This window comes from Galleria mellonella, unplaced genomic scaffold (genome assembly GCF_026898425.1).
Source record: "Galleria mellonella isolate WM207_F2 unplaced genomic scaffold, CSIRO_AGI_GalMel_v1 utg172, whole genome shotgun sequence".
NCBI lineage: Eukaryota > Metazoa > Arthropoda > Insecta > Lepidoptera > Pyralidae > Galleria > Galleria mellonella.
In genome coordinates this window covers 1,128,817-1,151,144 of record NW_026442015.1, presented here as the reverse complement: position 1 = coordinate 1,151,144, position 22,328 = coordinate 1,128,817, and the positions used below count along the sequence as shown (strand labels likewise).

The following is a 22,328-nucleotide window of genomic DNA, read 5'->3' as shown; positions in this document are numbered from 1 at the left end:
AGTTTTTAGATCAAAATAACTGTTTTTTTTTAACAATTAAAATCGGTTTTGTTTTATGCGACACAAACTTTAATTGTTCTAATATGAAAGTGGAATGGTAACTCCGTTTGCATTATCGCTATACGTTGGCGGGGTAGCAGTGAGGTATATGATGCGTGACGATGAAATAGGGTCCGTCCATTGTAACGAATTTATCGCGAATTAACCACGATGGTTTACAGGAGAACCGCAAGAGGTTGACTTAAGAAAGTATATTATTAACACTGTGGTCATTAGACTAGACTTACTATAATAATATTATTATTTCCCCTCCTTCCTATTCTATATTATTTGTACGATGCAAATGTGCAGTAATCAATGCTTCGCGATTGGTTATTTTCATTCATTCATTCTATTAATTTTGTCTAGAGTTTTAAACAAAATCAAATTAATTTAATTAAAATTAAATCTTACTAATATAATAAAATTGTAACTAGCCGAAGATATTTAAGAAAAAAAAATGATAGGAGGGATCTTAATAAGCGAAAATAGAAGCCAAAACAATAATATTTAGAAATTGTATTCATCTGTCTGTCTATATGTTAGTTCCGGCATTACGCTGCAACTACTGCACTAATTTGGCGGCGCAGTGTAGTGTTATGTAAGACTAGAGATCTTTATGGTTTTGTATTTATTCTTTATCTTCTTTAGGGCTTATCTGTTTTTGTCTGTGGTCTCTCTACATGGGTTTCTTAGAAAAGTCTGGATTAGGTATGATTCAAACAGCTGAACGGATATGATTGAAATTTCGTACATTCATTACATAAGGTATAATTATGCTTATAAAGCCGTAGGTCTTCTATACGTCGCTAGTCTTGTACATGACGCAAATACAAAAATTTACTATAAATATCAGAAAGAGTATTGATTATAATAAACTAATTCACTAGATATGTATTATTGTTTAATTTTCTGACATGTTAATTAAAAAGTGTAGGGTACTGTCAGAAAAGCTTTATCGACGAGTTCCCGATCCAACTTAAATTTAATTAACACTTGATTGATTCAATTATACCTGTTTCGAATGTATAAAAAGCGTGAATAGGGCTAATGGAAATACAGCTTTAACTGTATACATATTTAGTTCACAGTTGATTACTTTATCGATGATAAATAATGGAGTACGAGTGACGCGACGCTTCCCCGTCACTTTCTCTCGCGAATAGATTGATAGATAGCTATTGGGGCGGTAGAGAACACGAAGTGGCATAGTGCATAGTTCTTATACTGAAGTGGTGATTTATTAGATAGCAGTGTACTATACGGTTAGAGAGTTCTTTGGCTATCAAAGGAAACCGACGTAATCACTATTCTACACTATAGTTGTCACTACTAGTAAATTAATACATGACTTTTGTATGTATAGGGAGCAGTGCTTTATTTTTTTAACCAACTTCAAAAAAGGCGTAGGTTGTCAATTCGATTGTATATTTTTTATGTTCGTACCTCATAATTCAGTTATTTATAAACTGATTAGGAAAATACTTTTTAAACAGTCATAACTGAGTCCAGGAAGGTAGTGAAGCTAGTTTTACAGGAGCAGAGAGTAGCCATTTATATAGAAAAGTATAGAAGTCTGTAGAGCAAGAATTCATTTATTCAAGGACGAGAGGCTGTACTTATGCAATATTGTCAATGTACCGTGTCAGTTTATGTCAACTGCAACACAGTATAAATAATAGCACAGTATAAGTATTAAGCAATGGCACCTACTGTATAAAGTAGTAGGTACTACTACTTATACTAACTTATAATTTAAAAAACTCGGACTTAACAAGTTTAGAAACTACAGAACTTATATTACGCAAGCAAGATGCTGAGTTGTCCGCATATTTTGTTATCAGCGGAACTTTCTTATCAACCGACCGTAAAAAGAAGGTTCTCAACTCGGTTGTATTTTTTTTATGTCTGTTATCTTATAACTTCGTCATTTGGAAATCGATTTAGATTTTTTTTTATTATAAAGGATATATTTACCGACTGGTTACACAGAGAAATTATCGTAAATCTGCTCAGTAGTTTAGTTTTTAAGGGAAAATAATTGCTATTATCATATTTGAAGTCTGTTTTTTTTGTGGGATATTGGAATAAATGTAAATGAAAGAGGTAATATGATATTTCTGAAAAATAATATATAGATATTATATATATGTAATAACTATATATTTTGAGTTACCTGTACAAATGACGGGACCATCTGAAGTATCTTACTTTAAATGAAGATTCTCTTTAGAAATCGAGGGACAAAATCCTTTCCACATAATGTATAGAGGTTTCACGTACAATAAAGGCGGTTTAGAAACTTTAGATACCAAAGGAAGGATCCTCATACACGGATAACTTTAGTACATAATTATTACTTACGACCTTTTACCCGAGACTTCGTTCGCGTTACCGGGATATGTTCACTAACCGGAATAAATATATAGTATATGTCCTTTTTCATCCCACTAGTAGTACATGTATTTAAAATTTCATAGTAATTGGTTAAGTTGTCAATTCATTAAGAGGTCATAAATTTACTTTCACTTTTATAATATTAAATACGGACAATAAGGATACTCAATCTGAATTAATTTTAGCCATTAATCTTTGTATCTTTAAGAGATCCTTAATTTTACTTTTGGAATACTTCTAATAATATTAGAACGGCTTGATTTTTTTGTGTAGCCAATCAACACAATGACACTTATAATATTTATTAAAGAAGTAGGTAATAATTCAGATTACCTTAATATATTGAGTGCGTAATTGAATTCATTCTCAATAGATTTGGTTATATCCGGACCGGACATCCGTGCCGACATCGGATGAAAGTGCTGGGATATGCTCAGTCAAATCTACAATTTATTAATTTCTATGTACTCATTGTAATTCTCTGAAACAGATAATGGTTTCCTATATTATGTAATTATGAGTATAGAGTCATACTTATATTATTTATGTATCCGAGTTGATTGCTGATCTCGTTTATTTTATTGCTCTTAAGAATTTAACTTCTTTAACTTATATATTATATATATAGATATTTATTTATTTATGCCTAGTAATAATTTAATTATATTAGTAATTATTAGTAATTAGTATTATTATTGCCTAGTAATTATTTAATTATATTAGTAAACAAGGTAATCAGAAAGATTAACAATAATATGTTTATATACAGCTGCATACTTCTACGTGGGCACCGCTAAATCGCCGTCGAACGTGGGTGCACTGCGGCTTCGAGACGAGCGCGGCGGCAGCGGTCCTTTGAGGAGGTACCGAGGAGAGGGCGTCACACTCTCGCTGCCTGATGGCAAGACGCTGCGAGACTTCAAGTGGTTCTCAGTGTACTGCGACGAGTACTCGGTGAGTAATTCAACAATCTTAATCGTGTGTTCGACGAGGTTTTTTATCGGCCGTATTTTAAATATTTTTTGTAATTCTTTTATTTATGTAATGAATGAGATAGTTAATAATAATAATAATTTTTATTTCAGACTTTTTGGTCCATTAAATATTTATTAGTAACAATATTCTTAAAAACTAATGTTAGTAAATTTACATACACAATACACACTTACACACATACAATATATTAAGCAGTATACAGATAATCACCGCTGCACAATTCCATTGGAAATTGCGCAGCAGTGACCAACGTACACACAGTCCAGCCTGCTTGCTATCATACTATTGATATTATACTAATACTATTGCTATCATACTAATGAAATTGATAAATAACGCACAGTCAACATCAGCTATATCGAGATGCATTTAATTTTGTATATGATTCATCGTATAAAGAAAATGATTATAAAGAAAATATTTTCATTGTCAACTTCATTAAGTAAATGTAAGTCTACGTATTCTCTTCTAAGAGTTATATGTAATAAAGCAATACATTTTGCACAAGTGTAAAATGTGTGACGTTAATTTATAGACGTTAATATCTGCGAGACTAAGAATTTCTGGCATGGTACATTTCATAAAATTTATTTATTTGCTTATTCTAATTGTTTATTAATGCTTTATTAAAGAAAAAAGAAATTTAACAGTTATTTGTATCTTAAGGTAACAGTTAGGTTACGCTTTCAATAATGTAAGTTATTCAGTTGTTTCATTTTCAATAGTAGGTAGTCTATATTTTTAGATACCTTTCTTAAACTAGAGGTAGCTTGAAGAAGGGTCAAATATGTCCTTACACATATTTCTTGATAACAATTTTCATATCGTCAAGTATTTACTTGGTTTTGGATTTATCTATTCATGATACATCGACCAGCATAGGTCTCTGGAACTAACTGCATTTTAGCATTTTTCTTTAACAAGTGATATTCCTGTTATGAGTATGTGGCCGAAATATTCTAGCATATTTTTTCACATTTTTACATTAACTTCGAATCAATTCACTCTCACGCAACTATATCATATACTTATAATGTAAAAAAAAAATATTATAATTGTAAATGTTGTTTTTCTAACCCAAAAACAAAACATTAAAGACGAGTTATAATTAAGTATACATATTATCAGCTTTTGTAGTTTCATGGTCTATGCTTTAATGGCAGAACAAAAACTGTGAAATATAAAAATGAATTGAGAACAAAAGAAATGATGTCGGTTAAAGCGTCTTATCTGAAACAAACATAATACCCACTTTATTACGAGCGCTATTCGGGAGAGCTTTTTGCCGACGTCACAAGCAGACAATTAGTCAGCAGTTCCACGATAGCATAATTGCAAAAAAGTAGACCCACATAATGGAGGAAAATCTGTAAGAAAATGGATAATAGCCACGGATATTAGTGGTTGATTGTGACACTGTCTGCATTGTGCATTGTATCTATGGGTCTCCATGCATATGAGTATATAGCTAATTAGTTATAATTAATATTCATCATCGTCATATTAGCCGTTAAGTGTTCATTACTGAACACAAGCTTCCTTCTGAGGTTTTGCTTCTGAGGTTTAGCTGGGGGAGTTGTTAGTAACGGAGACTACGCTTGGCAAGCGGGGTTGGCAACTGCATTCTCATCTATCACCCTTCACTGGTGCTCCGCCAGCGTTCCCGTGCGCAGGCGGGGTTATTTTAAAAAAAAAAACTGAGGGCTACGCTGCCGCCCATCCGTCGACCATTAAGTTTCCTTAGTCTCCTCTTACGACCACCATGAGAACGGAAGGGATAGCTCATTCTATGCCAGGCCACATGGTGAAATTGTAGTATTTATTATTATTTCAGCCGTTAACTATCCACTGTTGGACATAAGTTTTCCCCATAAGAGGAGTTTTGCTAGTAGTTGCCTTTGGCAAGCGAGTTGGCAAACGCAGTTAGGCTTTTAGAGATGTTTTAAGAAGACGCTGCTACTCATTCCTCGCATTAACATTAATTAACAATTACTATACTTATTCAGTCGATGTTACATAAATATAATCAGTTTCAATAGAATTTAATAAAAAACTTCAAGGAAATTATTACAGAAACACTATTTAAATTAAATTAGTCACAAACTATTGGAAATATATTCACCATTTAAACACACGATGCATTTTGCGTCTTCCTTCATCATGCGTAAGGATGGAATTCTCTCCCTGCTTATGTTTGCACCAATTTAAGGTGTGAATAGGCTATTCATGGGCTTGCAAGCTCCATCTTAGATCACATTATCGCTTTCCATCGGATGAGATCGTGATCAATCATGGAATCCAGCAATGGAAAAAAACAGCAGTCATATGGTACAGTTAATTTATTAGTTTGTTTATTGGAATTACAGTCATTCACTAGCATTGCACAACACTTCAGTTAGAAATAGTAACGCATGAGGGTAATATGGACATCATAGTTTATTCAATGATCTTTTAAGTTATGTAAGTCAAGTAATAAAAACTAAAAAAAATTGGATATTTTTAATATTGGAAATACAGAAAACAGGAATGTCTTAACAAGTATTTCTGTTATATTTTTATTTTACAAGTTTTAGGAAAAAATAAAATGCTACTTTTTGCGGTATGCAAATAATTTACAATACATGTATAAATTTATTGACTAAAAACTCGTTCCTATTAAGCGCCACTATTATTTATATCAGGCTATTAATGTTGTGCAGTGGTCACATAATTATTTTATATGTTATAATAAAATTCTTCGAATATCTAATGGCTGTAGAAAAAACGAATATCTACGTCATCATTGGACGCCAGACTAATAAATAGGTAAAGGGTAGATGACACATAAAGTGGTTGAACGTGTTTGAATTATTTTAATACTATGTTTCGGCATTATTATATACTAGTTTTTTTTTGTCCGCTACTTTGTACGAGTGGATTTCAAAAGTAGGAAAACCAATAAAGTAGGCTACTATTGGGTGACGTATCGAGTTAAAATATACGCCAGATTTTAAATCAGACCTTCAAGAATACAACTGTGAAAATCGTATCCATTACTTGCAGTAGTTTTTGCGTGATGCTGGAACAAATATGCCAATAGACAGAAACAAAGACATACAGATAAAATTTAAACAAAAGTTGTTTTGGCATCTATTATTATTAAGACCACTCATGTTATTTTTTCTTAAAATTCTTCCACGCATAGACATCATCTAGTTATAGTTTTATTATATTAATAAGATACTAATACTAGACAGGTATAGGTAGGTTTTTTTTTCATATCACTAAGATGGTAAACATGTATATGGTGGTAGGCGGTTTTTGTAGCTATAATACGATATATAATACGATGAATAATCGACTCGACTAAAAGACAATTTCTAATTTGGTTAAATTTTATTCGTCGATGTCCAATAATAGTCCAAATGAAAAATCGAATATCTGATTGAATTGTTATCGATTTCATTTAGAGAGTGTTTCGGTAAAAGTTCTACAAAACTTTTTTTTTTATACAACTTAGAATGGCAAACAAGCTGACGGTCCACTTGATCGCGAGTGTAACCTGCGTTAAACTTACGAGTACATTAAGAAAATAACATATATTTACACATTATACACAATAGCATTCATACAGACTATATATGTATCCTTAATTCCTCGTCTGTCATACGAAACATAGAAAATATAAATGGTATCAGAATCACATTAGCAACAGCTTGCCTCCCCCAACCCGGTCAGTACTAGAGTACAGTTTCGCTTCAACTTAGGACTCAATGTATTCCATTAGCTACTTCTGTAGTGAACTAATGGATGTACATTTCGACGCATTGTTCACACCACGGGTGGTATTCTGCTTTTAGTTGGGTAAGAATAGCCGTGGTGTAGTAGTTTGGCAAAATGCTTATCATGAATGGTGTTTGGATTCGATTCTTGGTTCGGTAGATTGTGGGAACAGAATTATCCAAATCATCTTCATATCAACCGTTGACTGTCTGATGCTGAACATAAGTTTTTCCCATGAGGAGAGTTTAGCTAGTAGTTGCCATGGTTAGCAGATGGTTCGATAAGCATTGTTGGGTTTTTAGCGATGTTTGTAAGAGGCTGCTGTTGCTCATCCCTCTACCATTAAGTTTTCTTAGTCACCTAATACGATACCCACTAAAAAATAAGGGGTAGCCTATTCTATACCGGAGCCACACGAAGTTTTCTGAATAAAATCACTAAATATATAATTTTGGTTATGAACATAACGTCACCTAGTCTTAGCATAAATAAAGCTTATACTATGGAAACTAGACGATTGATATACACAGATACATTTTTTCGTTCAGTTCGTTTGATAATTGATAATCTGACAGTAGATGTTGAGAGCATTGGTTTTCAGTGGTAAACTACTCCTACTCACAGACTACGAAGGTCAAGAGTTTACACCTGGCTTATATAGTCAAAGCCTTAAATGAATAGTCGACTCAAACATAAGACAGTCTGTTAATGTACAATAGATTGTTTTGATTAGTTACTAATTTAATTAAGGGACTGTTTTTATGATAACTGCAATAAAACTCGCTTACCCTTTTATTTGGTTTTGTTGAAAGAGACTACACAAAAAACTTTCTGTGTCGGTTTCAATTTTTAACTAGCGTTAATAGATAAGATTAATGTTAATTAACAAACCAAATAAACCCAAGTGAAGGTTTTGCTTGCGTAGGCTTTGTTATAAGGTAAATTCTAATATGCTAGACGAAACCACGAGAATGTCGAGTGTGATGCTCACCTCAATGTTAACAGTCAAAAAATGCCTCTAACTAGTCACTAATAATAATAATTATAGGCTCATTTATTTTATTTTAAATGTGCTGATCCGACAGACGTCGATGTCTCATGAGATATGTTTGACGTTCATATTTGGATGAAATGCTTGAATTCAAGAATAATTCGTATCAGAAAAAGAAAGAGGGGGTTTTACGTAATTCCAGGCAAATTTTTCTATTTTTTTTTACTTTATAAAAATTTTCCACGATATTTAAAGAACTTTTTAAAAAATCCATAGTATATTAGTTCTTGAGTTTTACGCTCAGTAATACATTTAGTGGTTCAATTTTCTTTCTATACATTTTTATATTAATGTTTTATGTCCAGGTGAACTTCGGTGACGTGTCCATACCCCGTGATCTGGACTATCCTAAGCCCGCGAAGGTGGGCGCGCTCCGAGGCGTTCATGGTGTTTCTTCTGACCCTGTAGTAGTGGTCGATGCACAGACACTGCTCGTGCCCAACTTCTCATATGATGGAGAGGCTCCAGGTATGCAACTAAATATATTTGAATTTAGATAGATCTATTATTGAAATAGTTTGAATTTATTGCGCAATGATTTAGGATATTATAACTATTATAATATAGATATTTCTTATTTTGTTTTTCTGCAGCAAAGAAATCTAAGAGTGACAGAAAAAAGTACTGAACTCATGACGATTTCAAAATTGGTTAACATCAAGAATTTGGTTGGTCAATTTAAAATTCCAATTAGGTACCTCACTGGTGATGGAAGACACTGTTAATAAAATAATTTACGTCAAGAGTAGGCTTTCATTTCGCTTGTTGGAATATAAAATTAAATTATGTTCCGTAAAATGTGTTCAACTGGAGTGTTATGTTTATCAACAAATGCACCTAAGTACCGGTGCTTGAGTCATTTTTTTGGTTATTTTTATTTTATTAAAAAAGAAGTCTTATTTTATTCTCTCTTCTTTTCTGTTTTGCATATATATATATATATATATATATATATATATATATATATATATATATATCGTAATTGTCTTATTTTATTCGCTGCAGATTATATGCAGTCTCTTCTTTTCTGTTTTGCATATATATATATATATATATATATATATATATATATATATATATATATAAAGATCGATGGCAGTGTATCTCTTGTTTCCACACTACTAGTAGTGATAATATGTAATATATATATATATAAAGATACTGTGTTTCCATACTATACGGTCCTTTCAGACTGTTCCACAGCGCCCTTTCAGAGATCATAGTCATTAGAACATTAGAATATATATTTATATACTGGCTATATCCTGTAGCTGCACACGCGTAATTCAGTGTATAAAGTACTATGTACTTTTCATTCAATAGTTTTTGCTTGAAATCGTAACGAACAAACGTCCATTCATACATCGCTACAAACTATTATATTTATAATATTTATAGGATTTTTATTATAATTATTGCGTTATTACTTTTGTAGCGTTCCATAAAAATATCCGGCACAGATTATTTGGTATACTTTTCCCGGCGTTCTTGGTATTATCGTTAATCCCCCAGTAAGTGACAGTATATGTCAAGTACTTATATAATAAACTTCCATCTTTCCTCCATCATCTTTCAGTACTTTGTGCTTATCGTGGTCGTAACCTATAAGCCGTATATATAGTTAGAGGAAATAATTTGAAACATTCGCTGATATATATCCTACTATTATAAATATGTATATAATAATAATAGTCTTTGAAATACAAAATACTAGTAACCTGACCGACCTTTATAGATATAATTTTTTTAAATAAAATGTAGTTTAAATTACTCTCTGATAATGTATCTGTCTACAGGTGAAATAATTTTTAAAATTGGTTAAATATTTTTCGAATTATCATCCCTAACGACAAAAAATTATAATCTTTCATGTTTTATAATATTATGAATATACAAGTAAATTTTTAGTACCTTAACAGTTGAATAAATAGTTTTAAAATTTTTCGTATACTTGTGTATACAAACTATTCCAAATACTATTATTTAGTGTGGAGAAACATTTAGATCACTTTTTATTTCAGTCAATAAACGCGGACAGTAAAGCCGCGTATAAAAAGTAGTAAATAATAAAATAAATTGGGTAATAATTTAAATTCTCAAGTCAACACCATAATAACTAATGAAATGACAATGTAATTAATCAGTTTAGCAATAATTTCGTATTTCGTAATGAAATACTATAATTGCTTTTAATATTGAACGTGATACAATTATTAACGGTTCAACGATCAGTAAATTCAAATTGTCGACGCGTGTGGGAAAGCAATGCGTTCGATATATAATAGGTGAACATATATATTTCAAGGGAAATCGCAAATATTATTATATGTAACATTCTAAAATATTATTTCGCGTAAATCAACACATTTTTGTTATGCTATCTTTACTTTACTACGTCCATGTGTATGCTTAAATCTTTAAAACTACGCAACGGATTTTGATGTAGTTTTACTAGATAGAGTGATTCAAGAGGAAGGTTTATATTATATAATACATGCATAGTATAGTAGAAAAACACTGATAAGTTTAGAGGTTTCTAATCTAATGTCGTAATGTAATGGAGGGCCGGCGACGCTATTTACTATTAGCAATTGCACCCGTGCGAAGCCGGGGTGGGGAAATAAAATTTGTTAACTCTCGACGTCTTAATAGCTTAATCAGTTGTTATGAAAATTACTATACAAGTACTATATGTAAAGGAAAAGGATACAGATAACTTTTTATTCCAGTCAAATAATATTTCCCGATAATGCGGACTAAATCACGAGTAAAAATTAGTACCGTATATATTTGAGATTCAACGCTGGTACGTCGAAAATTAGATTAGGCATATAACATGAATATATACGAGTAGAGATAGTTAAAATATACATTAGTGCTTAAGTTGACTGACAAATTCATTTTACGCATCAGAGAACATTATTAGGTGAGTTTTTAAAAGCTTTTTTTGGGTCTAGATATAAAATTAGATTCACTTTATGGTATAAAAGCTATGATTGATTTTAAAAATAATAAATTTTCATCAGTTTGTAGATTTTAGTACTAAAAATTACTAAAATTTAACAGATCATCCACATGTTATAAGGTACTGTTATTATCAAACGACTATAGACTACCAGACAGAGATTTTGTACAAAAGTCGATTGCTTGGGTACCTCTGTCCCATTTGTGTTTCAACTGTGAAGCAGCTGTGTTTGCATGGCTGTGTTTTGGTTTGAAGGGTGGGATATGGCGTGAATTTACTGGGTACAGAGGAATAACACCTGAGTCCTTAGGAATGGCAACGCATGGGGGGTATCATGGGCGAAACAGTATACTCTATTATGTCCATGGTACCGCTCATGTCTATAGGCGACTGTTACCACTTTCTATCAAGTGGACCGTCAGCTTGTTTGCCATTCTAAGTTGTATAAAAAAAAAAGACTACTATCAAACTTGGATGAAATCAAATGTATTGTAGTATTATTATGCTAGTTTGATAATCGAACTGAAGAGCTTTTGGTTAGTAACTAACTTTGTAAAATCAAATCGACTCTAAAATATCTAAAGTTGGGTTAAATACCATTAATATAATTTTGTATGTATACATTGGGGTTATAACACTGATTTGATTTTTACTGTCATAATGTTATAATAATTTAAAAAACAAGGAAATAAATAAATATATACTCATAAATAAAATGTAACGTTGAATTCGCAAATTGCTATATAAAACATTTATAAAACTATTTGCTTTTCATCCTGTTTTACAGATGTGAAATAGTCAACTTTTTCGGTATTCATTGCATGATTGTACAAGTCAGTAGGTAGTAGATGTCTGCAGCCAATTATATTTAATCGCCTTATCTATGTTATAACTAATTATACCGCATACAGAAAGGATATTATTACATATTTGGATTAGTGATATTCCGCTTAATCTCGATGCCAATTATAATCACGAGATAGAATAGCTTATTTAACAAGGATTCTATATTTAATGATAGAGTTTTCTAAATTTATTATATTTTTATTACTATGTAATTTAAATATCATTGTCATTTGCTCTATTAAGAGCACCTAAGTCAACCTTTATCAGAGACCTTTAAGTACATACACGTATAACGAAATCGTCTCCCTTGACACCAGTAGGCGTACATTAACATAAGTAGTATAAAATATATCGTGTTTTATTTGTGAAGATAAAAGTGTTATTAATCGACCTCCACTGACCTTTAAAAGTACATTGATAGATTCATGAATTTCAAATTTATTAGCATATCTTACTAATAAAATAACTATTATAATAAATATTAAGGTAACTGGACGATATCTGTACATAGGAGATATTTTTAAAAAAATGAGTGGCTTAATAAGACCAATAGAACTCAATAGAATATTTTTTAAATATTTTGTCGGTCTGTCTGTATGGTTGTTCTCGCTTCAGGAAAAAGGTAGTATACCAAATTACAAGCGAGTTCCACAGTTGTGTTCTTGAAGATCTAACTGAAAGTCTGGTGTATGTTTTATCTTAATACGACAGGAAATGGTCTATTTCATGGATTTTTTTACTTCTGTAACCACGCGTACGAAGTAATGGGAAAAAGCTACTGATGTTATATATATATTTATAATATTATACTCATCTTTTTGCCATAGTGCAGCTATGCTTCAACATAATATCAGCCGTTAACTGACCACTGCTGAACATATGCCTTCCTTACTAAATAGGTTTTGCCTGCTTTAGCAGGCGGATTGGCAACCGCAATTAGACTTTGGCGACGTTTTAAGAAGAGCGCTGCTGCCCATTTCTTGACCATTAAATTCCCTTAGTGGCCTTTTATGACACCCACGGAAAAGGAAGATTCATTCTATGCTTGGAGCACACTTGTTATGCTTGCATGGCTTTATTTCGGTTTGAAAGGCGGAATATGGCATTGAAATTACAAGCATTATGTCTATAGCAGACAGTTGCCACCTTCTATCAAGTGAGTCGTCAGAGTGGTTACCGTTCCGACTTTCTTAAAAAAATATTATCTCTTGATATCTATATGGCTTGACGGATTGTCATGCAATGTGATATACACCAGGACCTCTTTACTCCGAATTTCGAAAATTTACTCTTCGTACGGATTCGTGGAGCGTTCAGATTATAGGACACAGAAATTATAGGGTATTTTTTATGAAATAAGACTAATAGTAATCGTGACATTTTAAATGTACATGTGTATATTCATTTCCGACGATCCACCGTCATTGTGAAAACCACGACCACTCTGCCAAGAGTGTACGACTGAAGAGAGAGATATCCATTTATAATGCAGATGTGTATATATATCATTTGTATGTTTGCTCGCCCGCATGTTTGGTCATGTTTGTTATTATAAGTTGTATAAAAAATGTAATACGGAGCTTAGAGTAGATGCTGTTTTTGTTTGTAGATAGCTAAACTGGCGCAGTGCACACAGAGGCAGTGTACGGTGTGCCGACTGACCGGGTCGACCTTGCCCTTCTTATACTGTTATGTAATGTTAGGTTGGGAAATATCGTGGAAAAGCTAACAATCTCGCCGTGTTTCCTCTGAGTTTGTATAACCTTTAGTTCACCTTTAGTTCTATAAATAAATTTGTATTAGTTGCATATTGATAGAGTTGCTGGTAGTGGATCTTGGTTTGACTGGTCTATGTATATTTATAATTATGTATACAAGCATACTCGTATATGTTGCAGGAAAATGAAAATTTAAGGAATTTCGTAAAGTGCCCACATTTCACTGCGCATTACAATCTAATGAGGTTAGGAGCCTACCTAATAAAAATTCATATTTATTTTTCTTTTCCTATTTAGTAGATAATTGAGTGAAATGACATATTATTGGAAATAATTTGACATGGAAATAGATTTCTGTCTCTAAAAAGAGGCAATAGGATAAAATATTTGTCATTATATAGTACATATAGTGACAAATATTTTATCTTTTATGTTGTGACTTCGTTCGTGACAATCATAGTTAGGCTTTAGTGATGTCTTAAGAAAGACGCTGTTGCTCATCCCTCGACCATTAAATTCCCTTAGTCGCCACTTATAACACCCACGGGAAAGGAAAGGGTGGCCCATTTTATGAAGGGACTTACACGGCGACTTTTTTTAAGGTATCTTGTAAACACTTGTTTGAAACAAGCATTAGCTCAGTTTCTTGCTCCTTCTAAGCGGCACATTTTTGTATTCTGACGGTAGAATTACAAAAAATAACTATTAAAAAATGTTTGTAATGAAGTTTTTTTTTTTTTAAATTAATAATGAGCAAAAATAAAACAAAGTTTTAAACGAATGCGCTATAATTGGTGCAGATTTACTTGACGCGCAATTTCAACAGTGTATCCTGTTTTTGTTTCATCACTTGACCTTCAGTACGTACTTGACGGTACCTATTATTTTTTTTCTTTCAGTCAAAAAGTTTTTATCTAACGGGGAAACAAAAATACAGACAATAATTAAAAAAATCAATCATGATTTACGCAATTTAATCCCAGATCCTCAGATATTAGACACAGAACTTTAAGGTAGGTAACTTTATACTGTCTATACTTGTATACCTTTAAATATTAACTTTTCAAATAATTATTAATAATATAATAAGGAAATCGAATTATGTATTCACAAATTACCAGAGGGAGACTTTGTACAAAAGTCGTTTGCTTGAGCACCTCTATTCCATTCGCGTTTCTACCGTGAAGCAGTTGTGTTTGCATGGCTGTGTTTCGGTTTGAATGGTGGGATATGCCAGTGAATTTACAGAGTACAGAGGAATAACACCTGAGCCCTCAGGTGAAATAGTATAGTATACTCTGTTATATCCATGGTAGTGCTCATGTCTATAGGCGACGGTTACCACTTTCCATCAGCTAGGCCGTCAGCTTGTTTGCATAAAAAATACCTCTAAAACTTTCATCAGTAATTATTTGACTATATATTTGCTATTAGCTGTTTTATTGACATCTTTGGCGCTATTATGCACATTGGATGACCGGAATAAAAAGTAGCATATATATTATTATTGTTCGTTTTGAGATCAATTCGTACTTATCATTCACGCAAGACTTCTGATTCTCTCTCTTTGTCCTACATAATAAATAATTATAATTTCAAATGATAGTTCTTAGTTGCAAATTAGAATGCTTGACTGAAAATGACTGAGTAAAAATTACTTGCCTTGTTTATTTTCTATCATTCGGATAGTCTTAAGCTTTATATGTATAGTGACGTAGAATGGCTGATTTCAAACTATTGTAGCATTACAAAAGAGCGCCATAAAGCTATATTTATGGGATGGCTTTACGACAGACATTATTTGAAGGCATTAAAGTACCAAACATCCTTGCATTTGCTTCATTGTACAAGGATAAAATGTAAGAAAAAAAAAACAGCTAAATAGCTTTATTAGTAAACTTCTATTTGTTGCCTAGCAAGTGTAGAAATAATATGCAGATCCTTAGTTAATGGAAAAGAGATCAATAGTGGGAACTTATTGGTTTGTAACTGCAAACGGTAGTCTATCTTCTATAATTAATTCGACTCTAAATTAGATTAAAGTGAGAATGTTTACAAATTTTCGGTTTGGTTTAAGTGTTTTGGGTTGTGCATTCAAACGCGCGTTATAACTGGCTGGTTTGAGAACTACGTTAGAAAAGTATTGCTTCTACATCGTATGAGGGCATCGCGCTCTAGTGTATTGGATATACATATAAGATCTTTGTCAGAGAATAAGTCCACCCTTACTTACAACATTTATAAATGTATTACATTATATGTAACTTACAAGTGCAATAAAGAATATATATATAAGGGTCTCTAATACGGTATACTGGCGGACTGTTTCACGTTCATGAGAAGTGATTATATCATATTACATAGTGATTATAGAAAAGATGGATAGTCTTGTTTTCTGCAAATAAAAAAAAATTGTAGCAATATACACGATTTTATTTTCTGTTTATTCCACTGGTTTCATCCTGTTTCAACCTATTTCATCCAAAAAATTTAAAAGGACAGATTGTTGAGTATAAAGCAGTCCACTTTTTAGTTACATTTGTGGTGGCATCGCAGGCGTGTTCCATTATTTTTCCATCGCGTTGAAGTCTGAACCCGTTTCATGTTATAATGTGGAGAAACAATAACATAATCATGGCCCATAAAAGTAAACGCATCCGCACTCGCTCTGCCGCTTGTAAGGTACGTGTTTCACTATAACAATATGAAGCGGGTAGCTAATAAATGATCTAATTAGATCGAATCAGAGTGTAAACATTTTAAAAATAGAATGTTATTTTAAAATATAATGTAGAATAAATGTATTTTATTGTCACTGGTTAGTTGATTAGAATTGTCTTGTTTAATCTTGCTTAAATACCCAATTTATTGAAGTAAAATATTTATTAAAGTCCCAAATGAAGAATTTTTTTATTTGATTATATTTTTTATATGCCCGCCGTGTGACATTCTCGCCAATTCTAAGCTATTTTGATAGTTATGTTGCTTATAATAAAGCGTAGGTAAATCCTTCTGCGATGTACTTTGCTAATTAAAAAAAAAAATAGTTGTCCTTCTTCAGTAATCGGAAAAAATTTAACAGCTTTGATAATAATTATATAATTACTGAATTTTTGTTTTTAAATAATGAGCAACGAAACATGGCAGAATATTTTCAGTTGAGATTTTGTTAGTACTTCTTTCTTGGTGTCTTTAGGAAAAATATTGAGTCTCATTAGTTACGATTTCACTCTGTATTAGTTTCATATAAACAAAAATATTTATAATATGATATTTGTAACAAAACTGGCAATAAAAATATGTTAATTTATAGCATCGCGCATATCATAATCGCTCTTTTATTACTTCTATTATTTGAAATATACTACGCAGGCAAAAAATACTCTCTTAAAGTTTAACGCTAATCGCTGTCAGGCAGACAGCTACTGAATCAAGAGGGCTCGAGTGAACTTTGCGTCATTTCGCCATATTTACGCGGCAATCTGGCTGAAGAATGCGGAGTTCCACGGTTATGCTAATGACTCATAAAACAAAACATTATACTGTGCTATCATAGCCCATAAGGCCATAGTTGCAGTTTTTGCAGTAGGATCACTGTGTAGATGAAAATTTTACAAGAAATAAATGCATTTTTAAAATATTCATAACTTTAAAAGAATAGAGGATTCATCAATGAATTTTGATAATTATAATTACACACCGTCTAGGTGATTTTTTTAGAAAAGACTGTATATAACTAAAAGTTCTTCTTAGCAATATGTCTCATGAATTTTTCAATATATTCTGATATAAATACACTCTGAATTATAGAGTTAATTCTCGTAATGTTGTAACAAATAGAGTCATAAATTCTAAACTCTTACGATTTTATAGCATATATAGATGTAAACCTAAAGAAAAAATATCTGGTATGTAATCTCTATCTATATGCACCATGTATTGCTTCCTTACCCTAGAGCTATCTACTTCAAGGAATCTGCTGCCTTCATTGCTTCAATTTGCCGCGTGACCTGTTTTTGGAAACGAATATACGGATTGCTATTTGGTGGGTTTGAAAATTTAATCGACAGGATAAAATTATATTTATGTATACAAATATGTCGTAATAAAATATTATAAAAAATATAATATTCTCACGACTATGATTTCGGGGACAGTCGGCAGTGGTAGCATCTTTATTTGGATTATAATTTGATTTATTGACGATGTTTTTTATCACTTGAGAGTTAGAACAATACGAAACTCATTATCTCAGAGGTCGTGTAAAACTAGGTCGCAACGCTACATATAATATAGTTTGCAATGCGCGGATTTTGAATTTATAATCGTTGGAAGGCGAGTCAGTAAAAGTAATTGCTATACCGTCAGGGTCTTTAAAATAGAATAACATATATATTTATGAAAGTCCTATTTACAAACAACAAACCGGAATTTGGTTTTGCATCAGGAAAATGTTACAATATTTACTGAACAGACTCATTTTCGACTCATTTCAACCTTGTACGTTCTCTTTAATAATATTATTATTTACTTTGAGTACGTTATTAGAACGATATGTAAATTTTTACTCATTTGCGAAAAACCACAGATAACGAGTGTTAATTCTTTTTTCAAACGAATTCAAAAAGAAGGAGATATTCAATACCATTGTATTTTTTGCAAACATAAAGTTTGTTATCTTATAACTCTGTCAGTTGTAAACCTTCTTGGATTTGGTTTTTATCTTAAAGGATGTACTTGTATATTAGTCCCATAGAAATTTTATTAAAATCGGTTTATTAGTTTAGTGCTTAAACTAAAATAACTCGTTTTGCCGTAATTTTTTTTTGTGGAATGCAATTTGATTGGTTTATCCTCCTTTATCCCAAAGATAAAAAGTTGTGCTCAGCTTATGTCTATCAACGATAGACATAAGTTGAATATTAGTGTTTTTATATTTTTCAATATTCTGAAGTCCAGATGTTTTGAATTGTTCAAATAATATCATTATTATTATTATAAAAACTAAGAAAAGGTTCTTTTTATGTTGTTAGGTCACGTTACGTCCCGAAAGGAAATTTAAATAAGTATGAAAGTGGCGTTGTTCGGTTGTATGTTATTATTCAGATTTTTTGGCACAATGTGTGCTCTACATAACTAAATACATTTAAACTCATTCGGTATATTGAGATTCTAATAATTGTTTTTCAGTAGGTACAGATAATTCTAATATTATAATATAACATAACACAAATACGGCGACCATTATTATTACAAACCTGAAAAAATATTTTTACTAGAAAATTTATTGTTTTTTCTTTTTATATTCACTGTATGACTTTCTTATGTCCATATCTTGTTTAATAATATCATAATTGTTATATTTTGGATATTTTTATTAATTCGAGATACTGGATTTTTCTACTCTATGCACAATGTCGCTGGGAATCATTCGTCATACTAACATAGCATCTAATGGAACCTGCCCTATTATGAAAATACGTTCCGTACAGAAATTACCATATATTTCAGTAATTATGTTACACAATTGTGTTTTATTTATTTTACAAAAGCCGAATTTAATATCTACATTTTCTGTGAGTGATCAATAAGCGATTTTGCTAAAATAGCCTATCATCCGGTTGTTATTGTTTGATCTAGAAATGGGTTTCATGTAAAGAGGATTACTTCCCAGCAATAATTTGATGGCAATTGCTAAAGGCCATACAGTTACAGTATTACGTATTTGTGTAATACATTATTACTTTTATTGTTCAATTATTAAAATACTGTGGAAATCGTCTGATTGATTCCATTTACCTAAGAATTTTTTTAGTTAGAAAATCTATTTATTTTTATTTATACACATAAATAAAAGTACATTTACTATGTTTTATTTTTCAACCGTTTGTCATTATGTTTTTTATTTGTATTAAAGGGCCAATAATTGTGCTCTAATTAATTTTACTATCCCGCGGGAACATATTGATTAGTCGACATGAAAAGCAGCCCACGATTTTTTCCTTAATCTTTAAAATTTGATCCAACCCTTCATGATCATTGTTTGGGTAGTTAATATGTCAAGAGTTAAGTAACAAGCAAACTAACTCATTTTCATACATATATTTATAATATTCTGTGCCATCTGGACCCGGCATAGAATAAACCATAATTTCCTTCCCCGTGGGTGTCACTTGTAAGAGGCGACTAAGGGAACTTAATGGTGAAAAGATGGACAGCAGCGTTTCTTTTAAATCATTACTAAAGGCTTACTGTGGTTGCCAATCCGCTTGCTAAGCTGGGCAACTACTGGCAAAACCCTTCCAATAGGGGAGGCCTATATTCAGCAGTAGACAGTTAACGACTGTGTGTATGTGATCTTTGTGTATGTGATCCAAGGGTTTTTCATAACATAATGTATTTTAGTTGGAGGACCAGGCAATCGGTGTGATTTTAAATGGATGATAATGGAATGGCCTGCGATAACGGTATACGCTGGCGGGGCATCAGTGAGGGATGACAGGTGGTTATAAAGAGGCAGGTCAGTTAGCCTATCGTGATGAATTCACTAGGAATAGAACACGACAGTTTCCAGGGGGAACTGCGAGGAAGTCAACATGACAGGATGTATTGCTAACAATGGGGCTACTAATCCTCATTTTTAGCAATCCATTATGCTCCCAATCGGTGTGATTGTATGGCACTTATTTACTGATATAATTTTTTATTATCATAGTTGTAAGGAGCGCTGACAGCACCATTATGTGGGACGATGGGATAACGGCAAACAATAGCAATAACTTACTACACCCTAACAACGCTTAGATCTTATATTTAGGCGGCTAAATCAACAAGTCGCTCGCACGGAAGTCGTTTGCAGTCAATATGGATCGACTGTATTGGGCTCACTTGCTTATCTGCCTTCCTGCCTCCAGCCGTTCCTTACTCGTACATATTATATGAAATGGAAAGACGCACCTGAGTTCTGTCAGTTCCATCTTGATGAGATATTTTCAAAAGATATGTTATTCAGTGTTGCTTTAATTTATATGTGGATTTCAATTCGTTTGTATTTTTTTACGTTTGTTACCCAAATAACTTCGTCAGTTGTAAACGGATTTGGAAAATTCTTCTTTATGTGAAAGAAGATTACTTACAGATTGGTTCAATAGAAATTTTATAAAAAACAAAATAATTGGTTTTGCTACAGTTTTACTTGTAATTATTATATAATTGGTTTTGTTACAGGTTTCTTTTTTGTGGAACACAATTATTGATAACATTTTTTTATGAAATATTTTTTTGTTACAGATGCTAAGTTTTGGGTCGGACGTGGAGACAAGCCTTCACCACAGGGGATCCGCATACCGGACGAGAACGGCAAGGAGGCGCCACTACGCAAATACGACAGCAAAACCATCGTCCTTACGCTGCCTGGGGTGAGGATATACCCTAATTGTAATAGCTTTCAATATTCAAAGTAGTCAAAGTAGTGCTACTGCTCTAGTATGACAATCAAGCAATTTTTTTCATTATACTAAAATACTGTAAAAGCTTACACCAAAGTATAATACTACAGTTTACTATTTTCATAAAAGTATTAGTGTGACAGTAGTAAGCTATATTTCAGGCAAGTAATGGGTCGTTATGAGTTGAAAGGTAAGGTTGATATTTTACATCTATTGCATCAGTAAGCAATATTGACAGTATTATTTATAAATATATTTATGTAACTCTATATTTTGTATATTTTTATTAAACTAAATTATTAAATATGTAATGACTAAATCTAAAAATGTACTTCAAATAGGTACATTTTACGATGAATTTATCCAGTATGTAATAGTATTAAGAATTTTTATTATCTTACTAAGGCTGTCTCGTCAGTTGAACGTTATCCTAAATTAATGACAGGTTGATCCTGTTATAGTTCCGATTTGGGTTCAATATGCGGTTCCTTCGAAGTCTTAAAATAAAATTTGTCAGTTTGGGTCCATTATAAATGATTGACTGTTTTCCATAATTCTTGTTCCGCTTCTGAATATATTATGCAGTTATATTAGAATTCGTATTTTCACAGTAATTTGTCATAACTTGACGTTGTTTGAGAGTTTGATTTTGTAAGCACTTTTCAAGATAACAACTCACAAACAGGAAATGCGATCGTGTTTTATGCATTATTGCTCACATTAATCTAGATCACCCACCACAAGCACCCACGTAGGTACCAACAGATACTGACATATTAGAGAGGAACACTATTTGAGTATTTCAAATACACTGGATGCTTATATGTATAATATATACGTATTACACACATAAGTGCCATATGAACCCTTCTATTACTTGATTATCCAGCATTTCTTGTGTTATGAGAAAACAACCATTGATCATTTGGGTACATAACTTAGAACATTAGGATCTGGATCAATTGAGAAAACTCATTTTTTTAAAGTGGTCCAATCGTAATTAAATTTGGGTATTCATTTATTACAAATAATGAGGTCACGATTGTGGCACGGAGGTCATGTATATATTTCTACTTTAGACAAGTACTAGCTATTTTTCAATAAGT

At 32.1% G+C, this 22,328-nt stretch overlaps 1 protein-coding gene across 4 annotated transcripts in view; it reads left to right on the top strand.

Moving 5' to 3' along the window:
• The window catches only part of LOC113514470 (protein Skeletor, isoforms B/C), an 84,526-nt gene that overhangs the window by 29,638 nt on the left and 32,560 nt on the right, over nt 1-22,328 (top strand). For all 4 annotated transcript variants that reach the window (XM_052893205.1, XM_052893207.1, XM_052893206.1 and 1 more), the window contains exons 3-5: nt 3,206-3,390; nt 8,551-8,713; nt 21,065-21,192. In XM_052893205.1, the coding sequence (XP_052749165.1) occupies nt 3,206-3,390; nt 8,551-8,713; nt 21,065-21,192 (476 nt within the window). The remainder of the gene's footprint in view (nt 1-3,205; nt 3,391-8,550; nt 8,714-21,064; nt 21,193-22,328) is intronic.